At 40.7% G+C, this 20,245-nt stretch overlaps 1 protein-coding gene across 1 annotated transcript in view; it reads right to left on the minus strand.

Annotated features, from left to right (window-relative positions):
- The window catches only part of GLMN (glomulin, FKBP associated protein), a 32,621-nt gene that overhangs the window by 1,984 nt on the left and 10,392 nt on the right, over window positions 1-20,245 (minus strand). Inside the window, exons 6-18 of the mRNA XM_020807146.3 lie at window positions 19,171-19,417; window positions 17,160-17,262; window positions 15,861-16,051; window positions 15,495-15,548; window positions 14,510-14,540; window positions 12,352-12,441; window positions 10,193-10,234; window positions 10,022-10,095; window positions 9,765-9,849; window positions 8,783-8,892; window positions 7,419-7,482; window positions 3,308-3,431; window positions 108-190 (exon numbers count right to left, since the gene is read on the minus strand). Of these exons, the coding sequence (XP_020662805.3) occupies window positions 108-190; window positions 3,308-3,431; window positions 7,419-7,482; window positions 8,783-8,892; window positions 9,765-9,849; window positions 10,022-10,095; window positions 10,193-10,234; window positions 12,352-12,441; window positions 14,510-14,540; window positions 15,495-15,548; window positions 15,861-16,051; window positions 17,160-17,262; window positions 19,171-19,417 (1,298 nt within the window). The remainder of the gene's footprint in view (window positions 1-107; window positions 191-3,307; window positions 3,432-7,418; window positions 7,483-8,782; window positions 8,893-9,764; window positions 9,850-10,021; window positions 10,096-10,192; window positions 10,235-12,351; window positions 12,442-14,509; window positions 14,541-15,494; window positions 15,549-15,860; window positions 16,052-17,159; window positions 17,263-19,170; window positions 19,418-20,245) is intronic.

Raw genomic sequence — 20,245 nt, forward strand, 5'->3', positions numbered from 1 at the left:
GGGAAGAAGAACAAGTAATTGCAAATATATGCAGGATTTTCAGTAAAAAAAAACCCGTCTGTCATAATACTATACATGAAACACTTCAACAAAATCCATTTACTCACATGAAGCTCCATATGAGATGTCATCTTTGACACTTTTTTCCCTGCTATTGTTACTGAAGGCATCTTCTTAGAAGTGTGTGACTCTAGCAGGACAAAATAGAATAATCTGGTAATACTTCATTTCCTAAAACCTTACTGATCTCTACTGGCACTTTTGAAACATCATCACACACAACTTTATCTGGCAGACTGGCGATCCCATTAAAACAACGTATTAAAGCCCCTTTCAGTCACTGGGAATCTGCATAGGTAGCTGCACAAAGGGAGAAGCTAGCCAGGTCCCACTGGTGAAATTTTTGGCTGCCCTCCATATGTGGAGGGTGGTGCTCTATGAAGAAAACAGTTCTTATTCATAAACAGACTCCACATGATTCTCCAGTGTTCCTGACTGCATGGAAAGTACATGGATACGGAAATCTCACCTATTCAGAAAGCTGGAATTCATGACAGTGGAGGATGAGGCTAGATAATTCTTTCTGTTCACATAACTATCAATACAGATTCCTAACAACTACATAAGGCCTGAATGTTTCTTAAATTAAACTGTCCCAAATCTTTCTGCCTTTGTTAGGTCACAATGTAGGGTACTGGGTCTTTATTCTAGTTTTATTAAAGCACAATAACACTAACATGTATGTTTCACATGTGGCTGGAGCATATAGCTCTCATTTTCCAACCTGCAACAAGTTACGTCTATAATTACAGCCTTATTTTCCTTGAAACAGACTAATCAATCTATGTGGTTGCTTCTGTAGGTGGTTGCACGTGTGAGTTCTTGTTCGCACATAAAGTTGTAAGTGCAATGGACTGAGGACAGATGAGCCTAAACAACTTGATCCTGTAGTTCACTGTATCAAAACTTAACAACCATCTTGCATTCTGGACCACACCGCAGATTTCAGCATTAGATTTTTCCTACCCTTGGGAAGCAATATGAACCCAGCATTTGGGAAATAAAGCTCTGAATATACAATAGTAACCAGCACGAACATGAAGCAGGCTGCTCCTACGGAGTACAAAACAGTGAAGAATTCAGGAGTGTCTCTGGCAGGTGCGAATAATCTGTGCTTTACTAGGTTTTTCAGGATATTTTTATACTGGGCAAGAATCTACTTTATATTACTGCTTGTAGAAGCTAACTCTGCTATACGTAGTACTTTGAAAGCCTCTTGCTCCTGCCTAGGAGAAAACATTAGAAAAATCCACTTAATTGTATAGTAAGCTATTTTTATACAGACGGTTTCCCATCAATAGCAGAATTTTGGGTGTACCAGCTCTTCAAAGTACAGTGGTGCCCCACATAGCGACGATAATCCGTTCTGAAAAAATCGTCGCTATACGGATTCATCGCTATGCGGGGCAAAAAAGCCCATAGGAACAGATTAAAACACGTTTAATGCGTTCCTATGGGAAAAAAACTCACCGTTCTGCGAAAATCCTCAATGCGGCCGCCATTTTCGCTGCCCGGTAAGCGAGGAAAGGGCGCGAAAACACTGCGGGTGGCCATTTTATTTACCCGGTGGCCATTTTGGAGCCGCCGATCAGCTGTTTTTAAAACATTATGCGAAAATCGGTAAGCGAAACGCTTACTGATCATCGCAAAGCGATGTTTTGCCATCTAAAACATCGCAATGTGATTGCTTTTGCGATCGCAAAAAACACATCACTATGTGGATTCGTCGTTAAACGAATCGCTCGTTATGCGGGGCACCACTCTATAGGGGATTCAATATTGGCCTTCTACTTTAAAGTAGTTAAAATGCCCATGAATTGTGTGAGGAAATCTATTTCATAATGAGAATATGCATTCAATAAACAGGCAAAACTAGACTAATTCACCATGTAACAAGTAAAATTCTCTGAATTTTTGCTTTTAAAAGGCCCTTGACTTTTGACCCTTGTGTCTGAGTTGCTTTCAATTCTCAATGGCAGAGCACACGCTTTACAATAAAAGTCCCAGGTCCAATCCCTTTCCATTTAAAAGATCTCAGGCTAAGATCTCTTTCTAATAACTTGGAAAACTAGCAACACAGCAAATTACCATACAGTGGTGCCTCGCATAGCGAGGTTAATCCGTTCCGGATTAACCTTCGGTATGCGAAAACATCGCTGTACGGATCAAAAAAAGCCATTGGAACACATTAAACATAGTTTAACGTGTTTTCGCGCCCTCCCCTTGCTTACCAAGGGCGTGAAAACGCTGCCTGCGGCCATTTCAGGTGTTCCGGCGGCCATTTTGGACCCACGGAACAGCTGATCCGTGGGTCGCAAAGCGAAGGTCGGTAAGTGAAGCGCTTACCGATCTTCGCTATGCGAATTTCGCCCATTGGGGCCGACGCGATGCCTTCGCATTAGCGATCCCGGAAAAGGGATCGCTATGCGAATTCATCGCTGTACGGGGCGCTTGTTAAGCGAGGCACCACTGTATTTGCCAGCATTTAAGACGAAGGGCATATAAGACGACCCCAACATTTCCACTCAAAATATAGCATTCATTATATACTCGCCGTATAAGACTACCCCCTCCCTCTGCCTTTTACCCTGCTGGAGGAGCCAAAGAGGGAGAAGGAAAGCAAGTTTCTGGGGCAGGTTACCAGCTGGCCCGAGGCAGAGGCCAGAGCCTGCTCGCTCGCCCGGCCTCCAGAAGTCTCCTCGGGAGCCTGACGTGGCGGCGGTGCTGGCAACAAGCGGGGCGGCATTGGCTTGTCACACCGCTTGCTTTCCAGCTTCTCTCCGCCCGGGCAACATGGTGGTAGGTCACAGGGCAGAAGGAGGCGGCACTGCTGCTGCTTTCTGCGAGGGCAACTTTGCGAGGAAGTGACTGAGCCAGTAGGGACAGAGCTCCACCTGCTTCCCGGGCTGGGCTTGCCTCTCCATGCTGCTTCCTGCTGGGCCATGCCACACCCGACAGCTGGAGCCGCCAGCTGCCTCCTCGGGAGAAGAGGCGCCACCTCCACCTCCTCCTCGTTCACCTCTTCTCTTTCCTCCTTGCGCTACGTGCTGCCCGCTCTGGGTGCACCCGGTTTATAAGATGACTACCCCACTTGGAGGCATGTTTTTCAGGGCAAAAAAGTCATCTTATATGCCTGCAAATACGGTATACTGTGCTAAATGAACAAAGGCATTAACTTCACAGCTTCTGTCAACTCTCTTATATATTACTAAATCCAAAAGGCTCTCTGGAAAATAGGTCAACTCACCTCCTTTGTTTTCTTTTCTATTCTTTATTTCAGCTTTATAGTGTGCTCTTGACATACAAAGTCCAATATGTAAAGGCTTCAAGAAAGTCTGTCGAATCTTGTGAAGTTCTGACCACACGCAAGTCTCATAAAAAGAAAAGAAAAAATTAATTTAGGCAAAACATTTTCAACTATATATTCTGCTGCTTTAAAGATGGAAAGGCATTTAGATGCACCATTAATGCTGATCTATATTTTAATCTGTTGAATCCTTGCAGCCCTTCCAGTTTCCATAATGCAGTATTTATCTTATTTATAAACCAGTTGTTAGCTAGTCCCAGCAAGCTGCAAAAGGCTTGTTGGTCAATTGAATATGCATAGCAATCACAGAACCAAACAAGACTTACACAGAGATGTGGGCCTTTTATAGAAGGTCTACAACACTTCATTTTGAGCCAGCTTTCTTTATGTGCAATTTGGGGCAGGCTGTTTGAAGGGCTCCATTTCCTCATATAGCCAGCCGTGGGGGTTGGAGGAGGCCCTTCTTGCCATTAGGTTCTCAGACAAGTCTCCTGTGAATGCAGGAGACTGCCTTCTAGGCGGCTGGTCCCAAGTTGTACAACCCCCGAAAGAGCCTAGGATGGCCCCTTCCTTGTTGTCTTCTTACCGAAATACAAGGGTGTTTTAATTCAGGCCGGTGTTTGGTACCTGTCTGGTTGCTGATGAAAGGGAGGCTGTAGTTTTCAATATATGCTTTAATACTGTTTTAATTTATTGGTTGTTTTAGTATAATTTGTTTAGTAGTGTCTTAAAATTATAAGTTACTGTGCTTTTAGTTGTATACATTTTTCATTTACATTGTGAACTACCTTGGGTCCAAATCTTGGCAAAAAGCAGGATATAAATGCATTTATTATAATGAGGGAGGATTTCCATTTCCTTGAACTCAATTCCTGTTTTATGCATGTTTTTGTAACGCTCTGTCAAATGAGCATACATTTAATGCCATTTAGAGCAATCCTTGCTTTCAAAATGAAGTACCAGATGGTTTGGGGACAAGAAATCACACCGTACCTCAAAGTGTCCATATATAGACCACTTCTTCCCTCTGCCTCCATGTTCCCCTATCTTCCCTGAGCAGGGGAGTGGGGGATTTTCAAAAAAACTTTTTAGGAAGTAGCATATCGCTGAACTGACTTGCTAAGCTACTGACATAGTACTATATTCCAAGAAAGAAAGGGGGAAGTCCCCCTTCCACTTCCTATTCGATCTCTCACTACATGGGAGAAAAGCTAGAATTAAATATATATTGGTAAGTGGCATACTGTTGACATGCCATGTTGGTTCAATAATTGTGATCGCACATGCTGGAGTCTAAATTACAATAGAGAGAACTCACCCATGATAAGAAAAAACAGTAGCCCCTGCCAGTGATCCAGAAAGGTGCAGACAGACATGGAAAAAGGTCAGGCTGGTTTTTGATTGCCTGTATGTTGTGTAGTGATTGGAAAATAGATCCAATCTGACCATGCCAATAGGAGTCCAAAACATGAGATAACCATCTCACTGCAACCTTCATTAGAAACAGTGGCCCAAATCCTCTTACCCAGTTACAGCAGCATAGCACAAATAGCATGAGTTGTGCAACTGATATGTCTATTGCGAAATCTTCCTCTAAACATCATACTAATTGTCCTGCCCACATTACCTGAAAACCTCCCAGATTTCAGAGGAATCCAAATAATGCCCACTCCCAAAATATTCAAACCCGACTCAAATCACTATTCTACTTGTGAGTAAACATGGTTAGGCTTCAGCTGTAAGACTGTGCATTTAACAGCAATCTAAGGTAGTTAACACATAATAATCATGTAAAGTGGCTATGTATATAAAGATGTAGATCTGAAAATCAGATTAGCAGTTCCTATAAGAGATAGAAGGTAGAAATATTAACTAAGAGTTGAGGCAAAACTCGGCTTGCTGCCAAAGAGGCATACATTATTTGCCAGATAAGAACAGAGCCTTTGAAACCAGTCTCTTCAGAATGTTGAGATGTTACCTTCTTGCAGAATGAAATTCAATTCAAAATTAAGTTGAGTAAAGCACCCTGTGAGTGGAGACAGACAAGTGTGCCGTCCTCACAGACTTCCAAGAACGAAGAACACGAAGGATGTGTAGCGGGAGAACTGATTAGGCTGGATGATGATGAGAGTGGAACGAATAAGGCGGTAGAAGTGTTCTTGGCGGAGAGGATGAAGGATTGAGGGAGGAGTTAGAGACTTGGAGGTGGGATGATCCTATAAAAGAGGGGGAGAGAGGAAGAAGGGGGACAGAGCAAGAAAGAAGAGAGGAAAGCACGCAAACGGTAGAGACGGGAGTAGAAAGAGAAAAGGTAGCTACCCTGGTAAAGACTTTCCCGAACCTGATGAAAGAAGATGGATTGCTGCCTTTACCTAAAGGAATTGCAAAGGTGGGCACGGGTGATCAACCAGAGGGATGGAAGTCGGGAACGGATCTGGCCAACCCCTCGGGGGCGGTCCAGGAGACCCATGGTGGAACCAGTCCTTTCCTCCCCAGATTAGAGGGATCAGTGGTGATTCACCCTTGTTGCCGAACAACTTGTTCAGTACTGACTGTGCCAGTCGAGAACAAGAATTGGGTCACCCACCTTGGGGGAAAGAAACAGTAAAAGCTAAAAGTGTTGGACCTGGGGGCAACCCTAAGAAATACTGTTTGATGAATGAAGATGACTTGCCGAACCCGTTTGGTTCTGAATTGTTTAATGATGGAGTTAATAAAACGAATCCTTTTTTGACTGTTACATCGTCTCCGGTTGTCATTCCCGCCGAATCCCTGGGCCCGCCCACCCTACAGAAAGAACCCAGTTACACACCCCTACCAGCATCTATTATAATGTTTCAATCTGGCTCTGTTATGCTCTCCTTTTTTTTCCCACCCTTCGATGGTTTTAAGAGCTTTGCATGCAAGACAAAATTTAGTGCACTCACTATCTTAAGGCAATAAGCCAAGATTTCACATATATAATAAGAGATTTGTGAAGTCCTAGTGTAGAGATGCTAAGATACCATGGATAACTCAAAAATTACACTCAAATAGTGGGAGGGTAACTCTGATGATGGTTACCTCTCCTACTACAGAAACTGAAATTTATTACAGAAACTCATATTTATTCTGGGCAGTTTAAAGATGGGTTCAAATGAATTCAGACAGACCTACTGCTCCTGCTATTGCTTACATATACCTCGCTGAAAGGCTGAAATTCAGATAAGGTACCCAGAAGTATTGTTTGCCTGTTTAGCAAATGCAGCTGCAGAAGAACTTAGAATATTTATACGTCTTCATGCTTGTGCAAGATTAAAAATATATGATTCATGGCAAAATTGTCAAAATATTATTATTATTATTATTATTATTATTATTATTATTATTATTATTATTATTATTATTATTATTATTATTATTATTATTATTATTAGATTTATACCCCGCCTATCTGGGTGACTCATCCACTCATGTTGCTATTATTTGTCTCCTATATGCTAGAACACTGAACATTCTTTGAAGGTGTTTGATAAAGTGGCATATTTATTTTCAAAATCCAAATGGTATGAAGAGATACATCATTAGGGAAGGTTCAATATTCTGCAAGGATTTTAATTTAGGGTGCTTCCAAAAAAAGAGAGGGGCCATCATGCTGCTAATTATGAATGCTCCCTTAGTAAATAGAAAAAAAAGCAGCAGCAACACAAGCAAGAAACTCTGGAAGGATTACAAAATGGTGACAACAATGTCTGCTCCTTGTAAGGTTTTGTGAGACAGAACTAAAAGCTTTGTCTGGAAGCACCTCTAAAATTTTCTTGGTAAGAATCCTACATTATTCACAAACAATTCTATGTACAAGTACTTAATAACAGAAAAGTTATTTTAAATTACACGTTCTGAACTGTGTTCCTACCAAATACAGATGGAAAAAGTGGACAATTTTAACACATTTACTATTAAGTCATTTTTCATTTCAAAAAGTCTACAGCAATTTAACTATATATCCACTAACATGCCCTCTTACTTATACCCAACTATCCCAATTTGTTTTAGCTTTATCATCACTTACTCGATTCTCTTCTTCATTATCCTTAATGAATAAATATCTCAGTAGATTTAGTGATGCCATAATCCTAGAAATTAGAAATGCAATAATTATTTACCTTTTCAATTAAATGTTCAACTAGGCTAACTAAAAATTGAAATAGGTTGCATGCACTCATTCACATCTTCAACGTAGTGGTCATGTGCCAGATTGTCAGTATCAGTGACTTACAATGGTAGTTCTCTCTCCCTTTCATACCATCTTTATTGGTTAGTTTACATGACATGAATAGAAGGTTACCTTGTTTCGGTAGCTACATTTGCAGAAAAAAAGAAGCGGTATGAAAAATGCACTAGATCAAATGGTAATATTGCAGGGAGATCAACTTTACTATATGGCTGTTTTTTCTTTAACTTTCTTCCTGAAGAGGTAATTTCTGATGCATCAAAAAATTAATAGTGGAGAATTCTGGTTAAATGTTTATTCTCCTCTTTCACACATACTACCTCCAAGAGATTTCTCAGAAACTGCTATAGGCAAATCCAGCTTCTTTTTATTCTCACCTTGTCCCATTTACTCCCCCGCCCAAAAAAGCTAGCATTTCCATCCAATGACGTCTGTCAGATATCAGGTGAATTCAAAAGCAACTCCTAAAATAGACCCTTAAACCATCAATATTGGCCCAGAGGTCCACAAGCACTGGTTTATAGCCAATCCTCCATTTGTTCTTTGCTACCAGGTCCTTGAGCCCTGCAGCAGTACAAAAGCTCAGGAGAAAGCAGGTCCCATCTCATTTTAACTGGAAACAGCAGAAAAGCAACTGTCATTTTTCCAACAAACTGCAGCACTAGTGTCAGGAACTAGTAAGACTGCTTTCTGTGTTAGATGAGCAATTATTTCTTAATCCCTCAAGCAACCCAGAAAAATCACTGCATTTCAGTCCCCCATAATGAACAGTTGCAGGGTGATCTCCAGGGGCTTCAGTTTAATTATTTAGAATGTGTCGGCACTTCCCCCACCAATACCAGCATTATGTTGGTAGGGTTTGAATTTCTGGACCTTACAAACTCAAACTAAAATATAAACAATATTTGAATAGACTATCTTAATAAGTGAATGTCAAAAACTTAAGATTATAGTACCAAGAATAGGCCATTCCATGAGCAGTAGACTTCCACAACTTTTCTTCCAACTGTAATAATTCTGAGCATTCTGCAAATTGAAGCTCAGCTAGAAACTCTTGCAGGAAATGCTAGTAAACAAGCTGAGCTCTAGTAAACTTAATGGCCCGTATTGTTTTACAAGCTTCAGTGGAAGCAGCTTGATGGAAGGCAGGGTAGGGAGGGTCTCAACAAAATGCTTCTGCAGAGGTCTCTATGTCATCTTACCTGTCTGAGTTCTGGAGAAGATCAGTTGTCGCACCATCAGGAAGGGAAAGTGCTATGTCTAACAGTTTGACTAAGGAGTAGCCAGTAAAAAACTTGCTGTCTTCTGGATTCTAGAATGTAGCATATGGAACAGACAACACTTAAGACAATATTTTCCTCATGCAGTCATTAATTGTATTAGTAACAAGCTGAGCAACTTTTAGAAATAAGCTACTTTATTTCTATCCCAATTTGTATAACACTTCTTTGCAGTTACGGGCTTATTATTATTGCTTTCTAATCTTAGCTAAAACTAAGACTAGTTTTACTAACGTCACATTGCTTTCTCTCTCTCATCCGGATTGCAATTTAGTAGTTTAAAGAATATATTTGGAGAGACATATTCTAGTGAGCCCCCTAACTGCAGAACTAGAAAATCTGAAGTCTGTAATTAGAGTAAGGTCCACAAATGAGTTTCAGTTAGATTAGCCTACTCTTTATTCAAGACCAGCAATAGGTCACTGGCTGGTGAGATAGAAAGAACAGGAATACATGGACTTGCAAACAGTAGAATAGCTGGTTGTTATAATATACAAAAAACCTTCCTCTATGACCCTTTCATTTGTACTAACTATTTTCTGTGTCTTGAAAAACAGGGTGATAAAGGTACTATATAAGATTCTAACTTCTTGGAGAAGTTATTCCTGATGATATACTCCCCGACCCCTTCCCTAACTACCCCAAGACTGCAATTCGAAAGCTCACGTATGTATGTCCCAGCTCTTCTTCCTCTTATTATAGTTCCCTCTAACCACACAAAGCAGCAAGGCATATGTCTTTGGGACTCTCAGGAGGAATGGGAAACTGTGTGCACACACAAGCAGAAGACTGTGTGTCTGGAAAATACTACATTATTTCACAGACCTCTTTCAGTTCCTTCCCAAATGCAAAGGTGCACCTTCTCCACTGTTTCCCTCTGTCCCTTTTAAATAACTAGCCTTACCCGTAGAGATAAATCAATCTGATTTTTAATGTTTTGAATGATGTATCCTTCCACACCAGAATGATTACTTCTCTGCAACAAACACCTGCAGCAGAAGACAGGAGAGGAAAGATAATGCCTTGTGCCATGTACACCTTTGAGATGCAACTTCTGTTTCTGGAGTTTACAGGACTGCAATAAGGATTAAGCTAAATTAATGGCAGTAAATTACAGTTATGGCACTTGAGTCTCGGTCACCCTATACCATTGAGATGTACCTGAATAAAATGTATTTCCCCTCTTCTTCAAACTTGTCTATGCACAGCTGTAAAATGTTTAAACTCTTCTTTCTCTACACAAAAAACACAAAATGTGGAGAATGAGTGAGTTACAATATATTTGAGACACAGAACTTAAAAATAAAAACTCATCAAACTCAAGTTACATACCAAAGATTCAAAAGGGCACATCGTAGCAACCTTTACCAGATCCTACCATTGAAAAGACACAAAACAAAATGTGCACATCATTTAATCACACCTGGAGAAAACAAGCTTCTTTCAAGCAAATGTGATTCAAAATACTACTAAAAAAATTAACTGACTTCCAACTCACAAAAATAAAGGAAACAGTGCAGTAAATCTGTAACTCCATCCTTAAGCCACACTACTGCACAGATATATATTGAATGGATCAGGGTAGAAAGCGATCTGCAATAAAGGCAGAGAGAAGTGGATTAAGGAGAGAGTGACAGACACCAACATGTACTGTATATAGTGTCAAAGACAGTTACAGAATTATAGAAAGTGTTTGGAAGGCGGGTTGGAATCGTAACATAAGAACATAAGAAGAGCCCTGCTAGACCAGGCCAAGGGCCCATTTAGTCCAGCTTCCTGTATCTCACAGTGGCCCCACCAGATGCCTCTGGGAGCACAGGAAACAATTTGATACCTGTCTCAGGTGCACTCTGTGCATAACTCCATAATGACAAAATACTTTCACCCTGTGCCCATAAATTGTTTATTAAACAACTGCAAATACTGAAATTATCTCGTTCACTTTTAAAATTATCTTTCTGGTTCTTCCTGGTATAATATTTAATAGAATATTCTATTCTGCTGTTCCATACACTGAAGATTTAAGTCCAGAGCACAGTTAGGGCACAATCCAAAGCAGCAAAGATAGATGAAGGCTGGCTGAACTGAATGCAGGTCAAACCAGACTGTGCTGAATGCAAACTCCACCCCACCCATGGATGCTGGAAATTACTTAGGACCACCCTCAGCCTGGTTTAACTTTGTGCCAGAATAGTGGCAGTGAGTCTCGGCTGCGAGGGATTTGGATCTGCTGTTAACTCAGCGGCTTCTCTTCTCTGCCCATTTTTTGGCTCTTCTGCCAGTTGCTATCAGCCAGCACAGCAGTTGTGCCAGTATATCCAGCTGCGCTGGCATATCAGAGGTCAGCCAGCGTAAAAGGTTTCTGCCAGTTCCAAATGCAGTACAACTGGTGTATCTTTGAATTGGATTGTACTGTTGGTAGGGAATTTGCACCACTGAATACAATGAGGCTTCCTTTTGAATACAAACACAGCATCAATTTAGTTGACATGATTTCCTTTTATTAATTAGGTTGGTAGGAATAACAAGACTCCAGCCTCTCAGGTCGAACTTTGGTATGATACTCTAATCTGATACAGATTTAGAACATTGTAGAATGCATTTTAATTCTCTTATTATTCTTAGTGTTTTTATTTATAGCTGTGTTGTTTTTATGATTTTTGACTGTTCACTATTGTTTTATGCTATGTTGTAAACTGCCTAGAGTGGCCTTAGGCCAGATGGGCAGTATATAAACAAAATGTATGAATGAGTAAGTACTGTACCTTGTTTCCCCCAAAATAAGACCTAACCTGAAAATAAGCCCTAGTATGATTTTTCAGGATGCTCATAATATAAGCACTACCCCAAAAATAAGCCCCAGTTAAGTGAAACCCCGCTCTCCACCCTTGTGCAGCAACCACAATAAGATGACATGACTGTATTTGAATAAACACATATTGTTGTACATGAAAAATATAAAACATCACCTGAAAATAAGCCCTAATGCATTATTGGAGCAAAAATTAATATAAGACCCTGCCTTATTTTCAGGGAAACACGGTAAACTTGCAGTGGCATGAATGTTTAGGGGTTTCTTAATTTTTACTTTAATCTCATAGAGAAAAACTGTATCAAATTATACTTTCCATGTGTAAAAACTATACTATTAAATTGTTATTTCAATAAAGTTTTCAAAAATTAAAAAATTAAAAAAAGCTTAGCTAAGTAGAACCCTCACTTTTGTTAGCTACTTACAATTACTATTCAAATAGAATGAGCTAAAATTTTACTCCATATAAACATCAAAACAGAAGGAGGATTCTCCATTAAAAGCACAGAAACAAAACATGAAAAATGCATGTTAAATAAGTCTTTCAAAAGCCATAGATGGATTTTAAACTTTTTTTTGTCAGCTTTGGTCTATATTCTTTTTCAAATGCTCCATGAATGTCAACACATTAGAAAAGAGCGCATGTATAATTAAAAGTGCAGTGTTTCCACTACATTACCTCAGAAGTTGCAATGAAAATTTTGAAGTCCAGGAATTCAATCAGAAGGCTATTATTTTGCAGTCTCAGTAGACAGTTCTCCAATAGAGTCTACAAATTTAATTAATATATTAATTCTTCAGGACTACAAGCATTACTCTGTTGATACAGAAGCATTCCCCAATCAGTTAGAACACAGAGGAGTAACCAGGAGGAGTAATACAAGCTCAGTGCACCCCCCATACAGCAGTTTGTCTACAACAGAGCTATGGACTGAGGTGAATGTAACTTCACCTCTGAAGGAAAGTGGGACCTGACAATTTAACAAGCAGATGAGATTATATATGAATGCAACAGTACTTACTCCAAGGAGGAGGTGAATATGTTTGTGCATGTTTTTGAGTTGGAAGCAGTTTTTAATCATTTGCACGCAAATGTGAATGCACTCGAGTTTATGAAGCAAGGTCCCCTTTATTTTGCATCTTTCTTGAGAAGCAAGACACAACCTTTCATGGGATACGTACATCTCTGCATGGCCTACTCTACACCTGAGAATATACTGCATTCTTAATGAGACACCTCTAAGAAGGCACCCTATTAGATCTTCCTTACATTGTTTTCCCCAGTGGAATAATTCCAACTATTAGTTTGTAGGAGTGAAAATCAAATGTCAAGAGACAACAGGGGGTGGGTGGGAAGGAGAATAGCTAAGCTGCTCCCTAATGACTCCAGCCAGTGAGAATCAAGGCTCTCTCTGAACAGCCCTATGTATGATTCCTTACAGTCTCATCCTAAAATGCGATGTAAGATTATTATGGGCAATGTGTTGGGAACTGGCAGATTAAAGACAAGTTCTGCCCATTTCAAATAAAGTGTACTCAAGGCTTCAACGGTAGGTTTAAAGAGTCATAGAACAAGACTTAGAGAGAAAATGGAGGCTTTCAAACCCTACGACAATAGCCTAGACTAAAACCCTCTGTAGGGTTTTGCAGTGTACCAAAAAAAGACCTGCAAATACAAGGCACAGTCTAGCATGCACTGTCCACACTCACATGCAACTTAATGGAGCTGAAGCAGCAGGCTGGTAGATACTGCCTAATAGCTTATGCTGCAAGTGGAAAAAGTCGCCACAATCATTCCATTTGCAATTTACTTTTTGTCAGTGTAACACTGATTTGACAAGTCAGAAAAACAAAACAAGACAGGGTCGCAATGAAGCCAGAGAACTAGTTTCCGATGTCATGTTGAACAAGCCATGGATGGTAGGCTGCCACCTGTAAAAGGAGTGAGTGAGCAGCACGCCTTAGTATACTGTCTGTCCCCTAGGACCTAGTATTCTCAAGAATGCCAGCTCACTGCAATGTCTGAATACACCTTCTTGCCTCTATTAATTGCAGCATCAACTGACACAGCCTCTCCACAAATTGCATTCCAATTAATAGTTACTGGTTGCTTGGCAACAGTGCTTAACGGATTAAACAGGGAAGGATCATAGCTCAGTGGTGTAACATGTGCTTGGATGCAGAAGGCCCCCAGATTAAACTCTGCTTAAAGTGATTAGCGAGCAGATGTTGGAGAAAACCTCAACATGGGACCTTAGAAAGCCACTGCCAGTCAAAGTACAGAGTACTAGGTTAAATGGGCAAACCATGTGACCTGGTCTAAGGCAGTCTGCTATATTCCTTTGACTGCTATGGAAAAGACTTATATTAAATGGAAAAAAAAGCCAACAGGGTTCCTGTAGCTTTCTTAGAAGAGGACAATTCAGCAGATGCAACTTTTAATGTAAGTTACATCAGCTGGAAATTCCCTCCTTCGCACAACTGAAACAATTGTGCCCTGTCCCACTTTTCATTTTGTCATACTAATGTTTGCTGTACTTTATATACATAATTGAAAGGATATAATCCAAGTTGACCGTAAAGTTCAGAAACAAACCATGTGACTAAGTGTCAAGCTAACTGTCTCTAGGATCAGAGCCACGCAGGATAACTATGTGCAATGTTCACGCAGAAGCAAGTCTCACACAATGCAGGGAGACTGCCTATATGTTAACTGAGTATATGAGTGCCACCTTATAGATAGATACTGTCTTATTTTACACATAAACAGTTAAAGTGAACTTTGACTTTCAGATAACAGAAAGAGGAATGGCTTATTTTTAAAAAGTTTCACTTACAAGTCCTTTTGATAAAACAGGTTCTTCTTGCCTGTAAAAAATTAAGATGTCAAATTAAGTTTTTAAAAACTTAATGTTATTGTCTCTTCCAGTAACAACTAAAATTCTTTTCATCAAGATCAGTGATGCTTAGCTCACCTTTCTCCCTAAGTGGCTATCTAGCAAAGGTGTTCAGATTGGATCTATTATTGTGATGCAGGGCATGGGTGGGCCATGTAAAACTTCTGAATGAATGAAAAGAAAATCCTATGGGCTTCACAGAACACAGAAAGATAATAGCTCTACACTGCAACATTACAGAAGTTTTATACCACTTTAATTGTTGGCTCCATCCTAAGAATCCTGGGGCATGTCATTTGGTGGGGGCACTTAAAACACTCTGTGGTAGTTCAGAGATGTATATAACTGCTATACACTTTGCCATAGTTTTTCACATAGTTTTGTTGGATGGGCAAAATAGCTTCAAATCCAAACATATGAAAGCATAGGACTGCTCTGAGAAGAACCATTATAAGTTCACCACCACCTTTTGAAGCTGTAGTTTTAATACTAACTTCACCACAGCTAAAGTTGGAGTCTTGATAGTAACTTCATCGGGGCTGGGATTTCATTGTCTCAATTACAACAATGTTCCAAAAATAAATGAAGGCACAACTAAATCAGGGTGGGTTTGATTTTTATCAAATTGATTTAAATCATGATTTAAAAAAAAAGCACCAGAATTTTTTGAAGATCTGATTTGTATCCACCTTGACTAAGATTGATCCAGCCTGAACAGAAGCATCTCCTACAACGGCAGGTGCGTTACTATGCTCTCTTCAACTGTATTTTTCAGAAGTTGTTCCCTGGCCCAAGGCCCTGGTAACATCTAGGGGGAAATGAGTGCTCTTACGGGGACAAAGGCAGCTTATAAATGAGATCCATATAAATATATAAAATAACAAAACAAATGGTGAACTAAAACAGAAAGAATCAACAACCTTACCTTTTCAACAGAACTCGAACGTGCACTATATTGCTTTGCAGAATATACGAGGGGCTACAACAGAAAGTCATGAATAAATGCAAGCATTTATCAGGTAGGACGATCAAGATCAAAAAGTAAACCCTGCATATGATATGGGTTCAGCATATCACTAACTATGGCACACTAGAATGCACAACAAGCCAGCCACACAAATAATTAGCCCACAAAAACTTTACTACCCTACTCAACAACATTGCCATGCCTAGATTAACTAAGTGAAGAACCTCTTGCTATGCTTCGTGGCTGGACTGCTGAGCAAAGACATTCTTCCACGCATCAGGTAGCTAGGTGAGTGGCTTCCTAGAACTTTGCGACAACACTTACCTGAAAACAACTGGAAAGCAGTCAATGCCAAAGCTATCCTGAACAAATACCATGTAAGACAGACATGCCAAAGAATCCGCATGCTGATCACTGGCTATTTCCATTAAGTCCTCATCGTCCGAGTTTTCAATTCTGCATCTGTGCTGAGAGAACACTTTAGGAAGCAGTTCCCTAAGTTCTTGCAATATGTCCTGTTCAACAAAAAGAACATCTACTGTTGCATAAAATCATCTTCATGCTGTGAATACATTTAAAGGTACCCTGACAGAATACATACATGTGAGAAACAGGAAGAAAAGGTTTTATTTCTTTTTATGAATCAATTTCCTTTTATGAAATTATGGAAATAATGAAAAAGAGAGACACTGGTATCTGCCCCTAAAGTACTGTAATTTTTCTTGCCACTTTGCATTTTACTTGACACTTCTGACAGGGCAGGTTTTTAATGCTTTTGCTAAACAGCTATTTCTACTTTCTTCCAGTAGTACTGGAAATTAGTAAGGCCCCTGAATCTAGGGACCTTACTAATTTCCAGTAGTACTGGAAGAAAGGAATAACCTATGTCTGAAGATATACACTCCTTCCCTCTGGTGAACTCTGAGATATATGCATAATTTGTATTTTGTATAATCTAGCAGAAGAATCCAAAGCAGGCATTTGCCTGCATTCACAGAACACAGAAAGATAATAGCTCTACACTGCAACATTACAGAAGTTTTATACCACTTTAATTGTTGGCTCCATCCTAAGAATCCTGGGGCATGTCATTTGGTGGGGGCACTTAAAACACTCTGTGGTAGTTCAGAGATGTATATAAATGCTACCTAGAAGAAATGTGTAAGTGCCTCACCCAAATACAAATTCCAAGATTCAAGGCCATAGGATTCATAATTGCCAACTGTTTATTCAAGTACCATAGACTCACCTCAGCGAGCATTATCAACTGGGTTCTAGAGATGGGCACGAACTACTGCTTCAGCAGTTCGTACCGGCTGAACAGGTGTTTGGCACTTGTCAGGCCTCTCCAGAGGAGGAAGGGCTGGGAAGCCAGAGCAGTTTCTCCCTAGAACCAATTCTAGTCAGTTAATTCCTCTGTAACATGAAGTGATATTTTTTAACCTCAGGGACTAAATGCTGCAACCACACCTTGCCTGAATCAGGATTACCTGAGAGAATCCTGTAGGTGAAATCTTGATTATCAGAACAAGATGTCAGAACTTTTCAGTTATGAGTAACTGCAAATCATCTTTATAATTGGGGATGGAGAGGTGAGAACAAAAGAATGCTCAAGGTACTTACTAGTATATCTGCAGCAAATTGCCTCAGGGGATGTACAGCAGTTCCTTCAGGTAGTGGATCAAGCTCTGCCAATAATAGGGGATATTTCATGCTTTTCAAGCAACTGAAAATCAAAGTGATTGAGCATATTATAGAAATGTTCAAGAAATGAATTAAGTAACACACCAGTGCAGAATCTAGGGGCTTTACTAATTTCTCTGTGATAACAGTAATTTAAAATCATTATTTTTAGCTTTGCATATCTGACATGGCTGACCTATGATTATAATACAGTGATCGCAAAAACATTGTCGTGAAGCGGATTCATCGTGGAGTGGGGTAATCGTTAAGCGGGGCACCACTGTAACAATAAAGTTAACATTAAAAGTCAAAATTATTATACCATGTGATGGGGGAGAGAGAAAACATCACAGAATTTAGGAATTGTCACAATGCCTGAAAATGTCAATTTTGAAAGAAACAGTCACAGCTTTTCCTTAAGTGGAGTAAGATCAATGGAAAAGCTGTGGAGACTAAGCAAGGAAGACATTCCATAACAAAAATCTCTCCCATTCTCCAGTCTAGGAACAAATTGGTAGCTACAGTTCTAGATGATATGTCACCCAAAACAGACAGACGCCAGACATGCACACTGTATTATATGCCTGACAGTGAAACTAAGCAGTCCATGGCACAAAGAGGTGCACTGCAAACAGCTGTACAGGGGCAAAGAAAGAAAATAAAAAACACATGAAAGAGCCCACTTGCCCCTTCTTCACTCCTTTTGCCACAGAAGTCCCTCTCAGATGCCACTTTCCTCCCATAATTTATTTATTTATTTATTTATTTATTTTATTTATATGCCGCCCACTCTACCCAGAGGTCTCTGGGCGGCTTACAATAATTAAAATTCAATACAATAAGATGATTAAAATACAATTATAATACAATTAAAATACAATTAAAATTGCCATCATCAGGACCCACAGTTGTTATTTCAATTAAAAGCCTTCTGGAACAGGAAGGTTTTGACCTGGCGCCGAAATGTCATCAACGTCGGCGCCAGACGGATTTCAGTTGGGAGGGCGTTCCATAGTCTGGGGGCAGCTGCCGAAAAGGCCCTTTGTCTACAAGCCATCCCTCTTACCTCTTTGAGGGATGGCTCTTTCAAAAGGGCCCCCTGGCTAGATCTTAACTGCCGGGTAGGCTCATATGGAAGGAGGCGGTCCTTCAAGTATCCAGGGCCCAAGCCGTTTAGGGCTTTATATGTCAAAACAAGCACTTTGAATTGGGCTCGGGCAGCAACTGGTAACCAATGTAAATTGAACAGAATTGGCTTGATGTGATCTCTAGCGGCTCCACCACTCACCAGCCGCGCAGCTCGATTCTGGACCAGTTGCAGTCGCCGGACCGTCTTCAAAGGCAGCCCCACATAGAGCGCATTGCAATAATCTATACGAGATGTTACCAGTGCGTGTGTAACTGTCATGAGACTCCGCTCGTCCAGGTAGGGCCGCAGCTGGTATAATTTCCGCAGCTGAAGGAAGGCGCCTCTGGCCACCGAGTCCACCTGGGCTTCCAAAGTTAGACTGGGGTCCAGGAGCACCCCCAGGCTGCGGACCCTGTCCCTTAGGGGGAGTGTAACCCCATTCAGGGCAGGGAAATGGCCCTCCAACCTGTCCGGCGAAGCACCCACTAACAGCACTTCCGTCTTGTCTGGATTGAGTTTCAATTTATTAACCCTCATCCAGTCCATTATCAGGTCCAGACACGAGTTCAGCACAGAAACTGCCTCACCTGGATTGGTGGAAAACGAGAGGTAGAGCTGAGTATCGTCAGCATATTGCTGACTCCTCAGCCCAAACCTCCTGATGACCTCTCCCAGCGGTTTCATGTAGATGTTGAACCAAAACACATGAGAGGAGTGGAATGGGGGCGGATTAGGGTAAAAGCAAAGGGAGAAGGGCTCTGCTACCAATCATGATTTGTGATTTGTCCTACCACTATTCTCCAGGAAAAGTGAGGGACTTACAATGCGAGCAATTCTTCCTTCAAGTCTTTGCAATCTTTGTCTGAGGAGTCCGCCGTATGTTCAACAACATCATCCACAAAAGGTCTAACAAAACATGGCAAAGCGGTGCAACACTGGCAGAGACCGTGCTTGTCTTCTTCTAGCTGTTGCTTGGTGTAAGGTACTGGCAGAAGTGAGAGTTGGTTCAAAATGGTAGACAGCGCCAACCCCACCGAATAGGCCTTCTTCTTCTCAAGTTTCAACAGCACTAAAGCAAACAAAAACATTTCCCAGTTAATGACTAATGTTTATATTTGTTCACACACACACAAAATCTGTAATACTGTAATAAATTAACGAATGTATGCAGACAGATATCAAAATCCTATTGGTTATGCCCACCAACCTAACACAAACCATGTAAAGGTAGGTAATGAATTGCAGAAAAATCACTAAGCAAATAAAAGAAGACATTATCTTTTGTACCTGTCCCAGCCATCACATGATGATAGGATTCTGGCCAGTCTTGCTCGATGCTGGCCGAAGAACAGAGGCAGCACTGAGTGATGGAGTGTAACTCTGAGCTGCTGCAAAGCTTCTTTTGGAGGTGGTCGGTTATGTGCTGCTTGAGGACCTCTGCCCAGGTCAGTAATTTTGAGGCGCTTACCAGCTGAAGGAAAGACAATGCTCTCTCCTCATCAAGCCATCCTCCAGAGTAGGACTTAGTAGAGTCCCATTCATGTTGGAGGAAGAAGGGAGGAGGTAAACTTTGCCATTTTCCATGTCTTCTGCAGCCCCCTGTGCCTCCCCAAAAGTCAAAGCTTGGCATAAAAGCAGAAAGAATGGCCTTCCTAACCTCTACCTGAAGGTGAGCTTTTGCTTAATTTCAGTGCCTTGCCTTCCGAGACCTGTGGCTCTGGATCCAACCTTTTGGTATACTTAATATCATCATGAGTTTTTTCTTCTCTGTGTTTTTTTTTAAACCACAACATCCTTTTTCCCCCTGCCACCAACTGCAGCACCCCCCACTTAAACTAGAAACATCCATCAAGCAATCATACAGTTATCTGAAGAGATATGATACACAAACAATGGG

The sequence above is a fragment of the Pogona vitticeps genome, chromosome 4 (genome assembly GCF_051106095.1).
Source record: "Pogona vitticeps strain Pit_001003342236 chromosome 4, PviZW2.1, whole genome shotgun sequence".
NCBI lineage: Eukaryota > Metazoa > Chordata > Lepidosauria > Squamata > Agamidae > Pogona > Pogona vitticeps.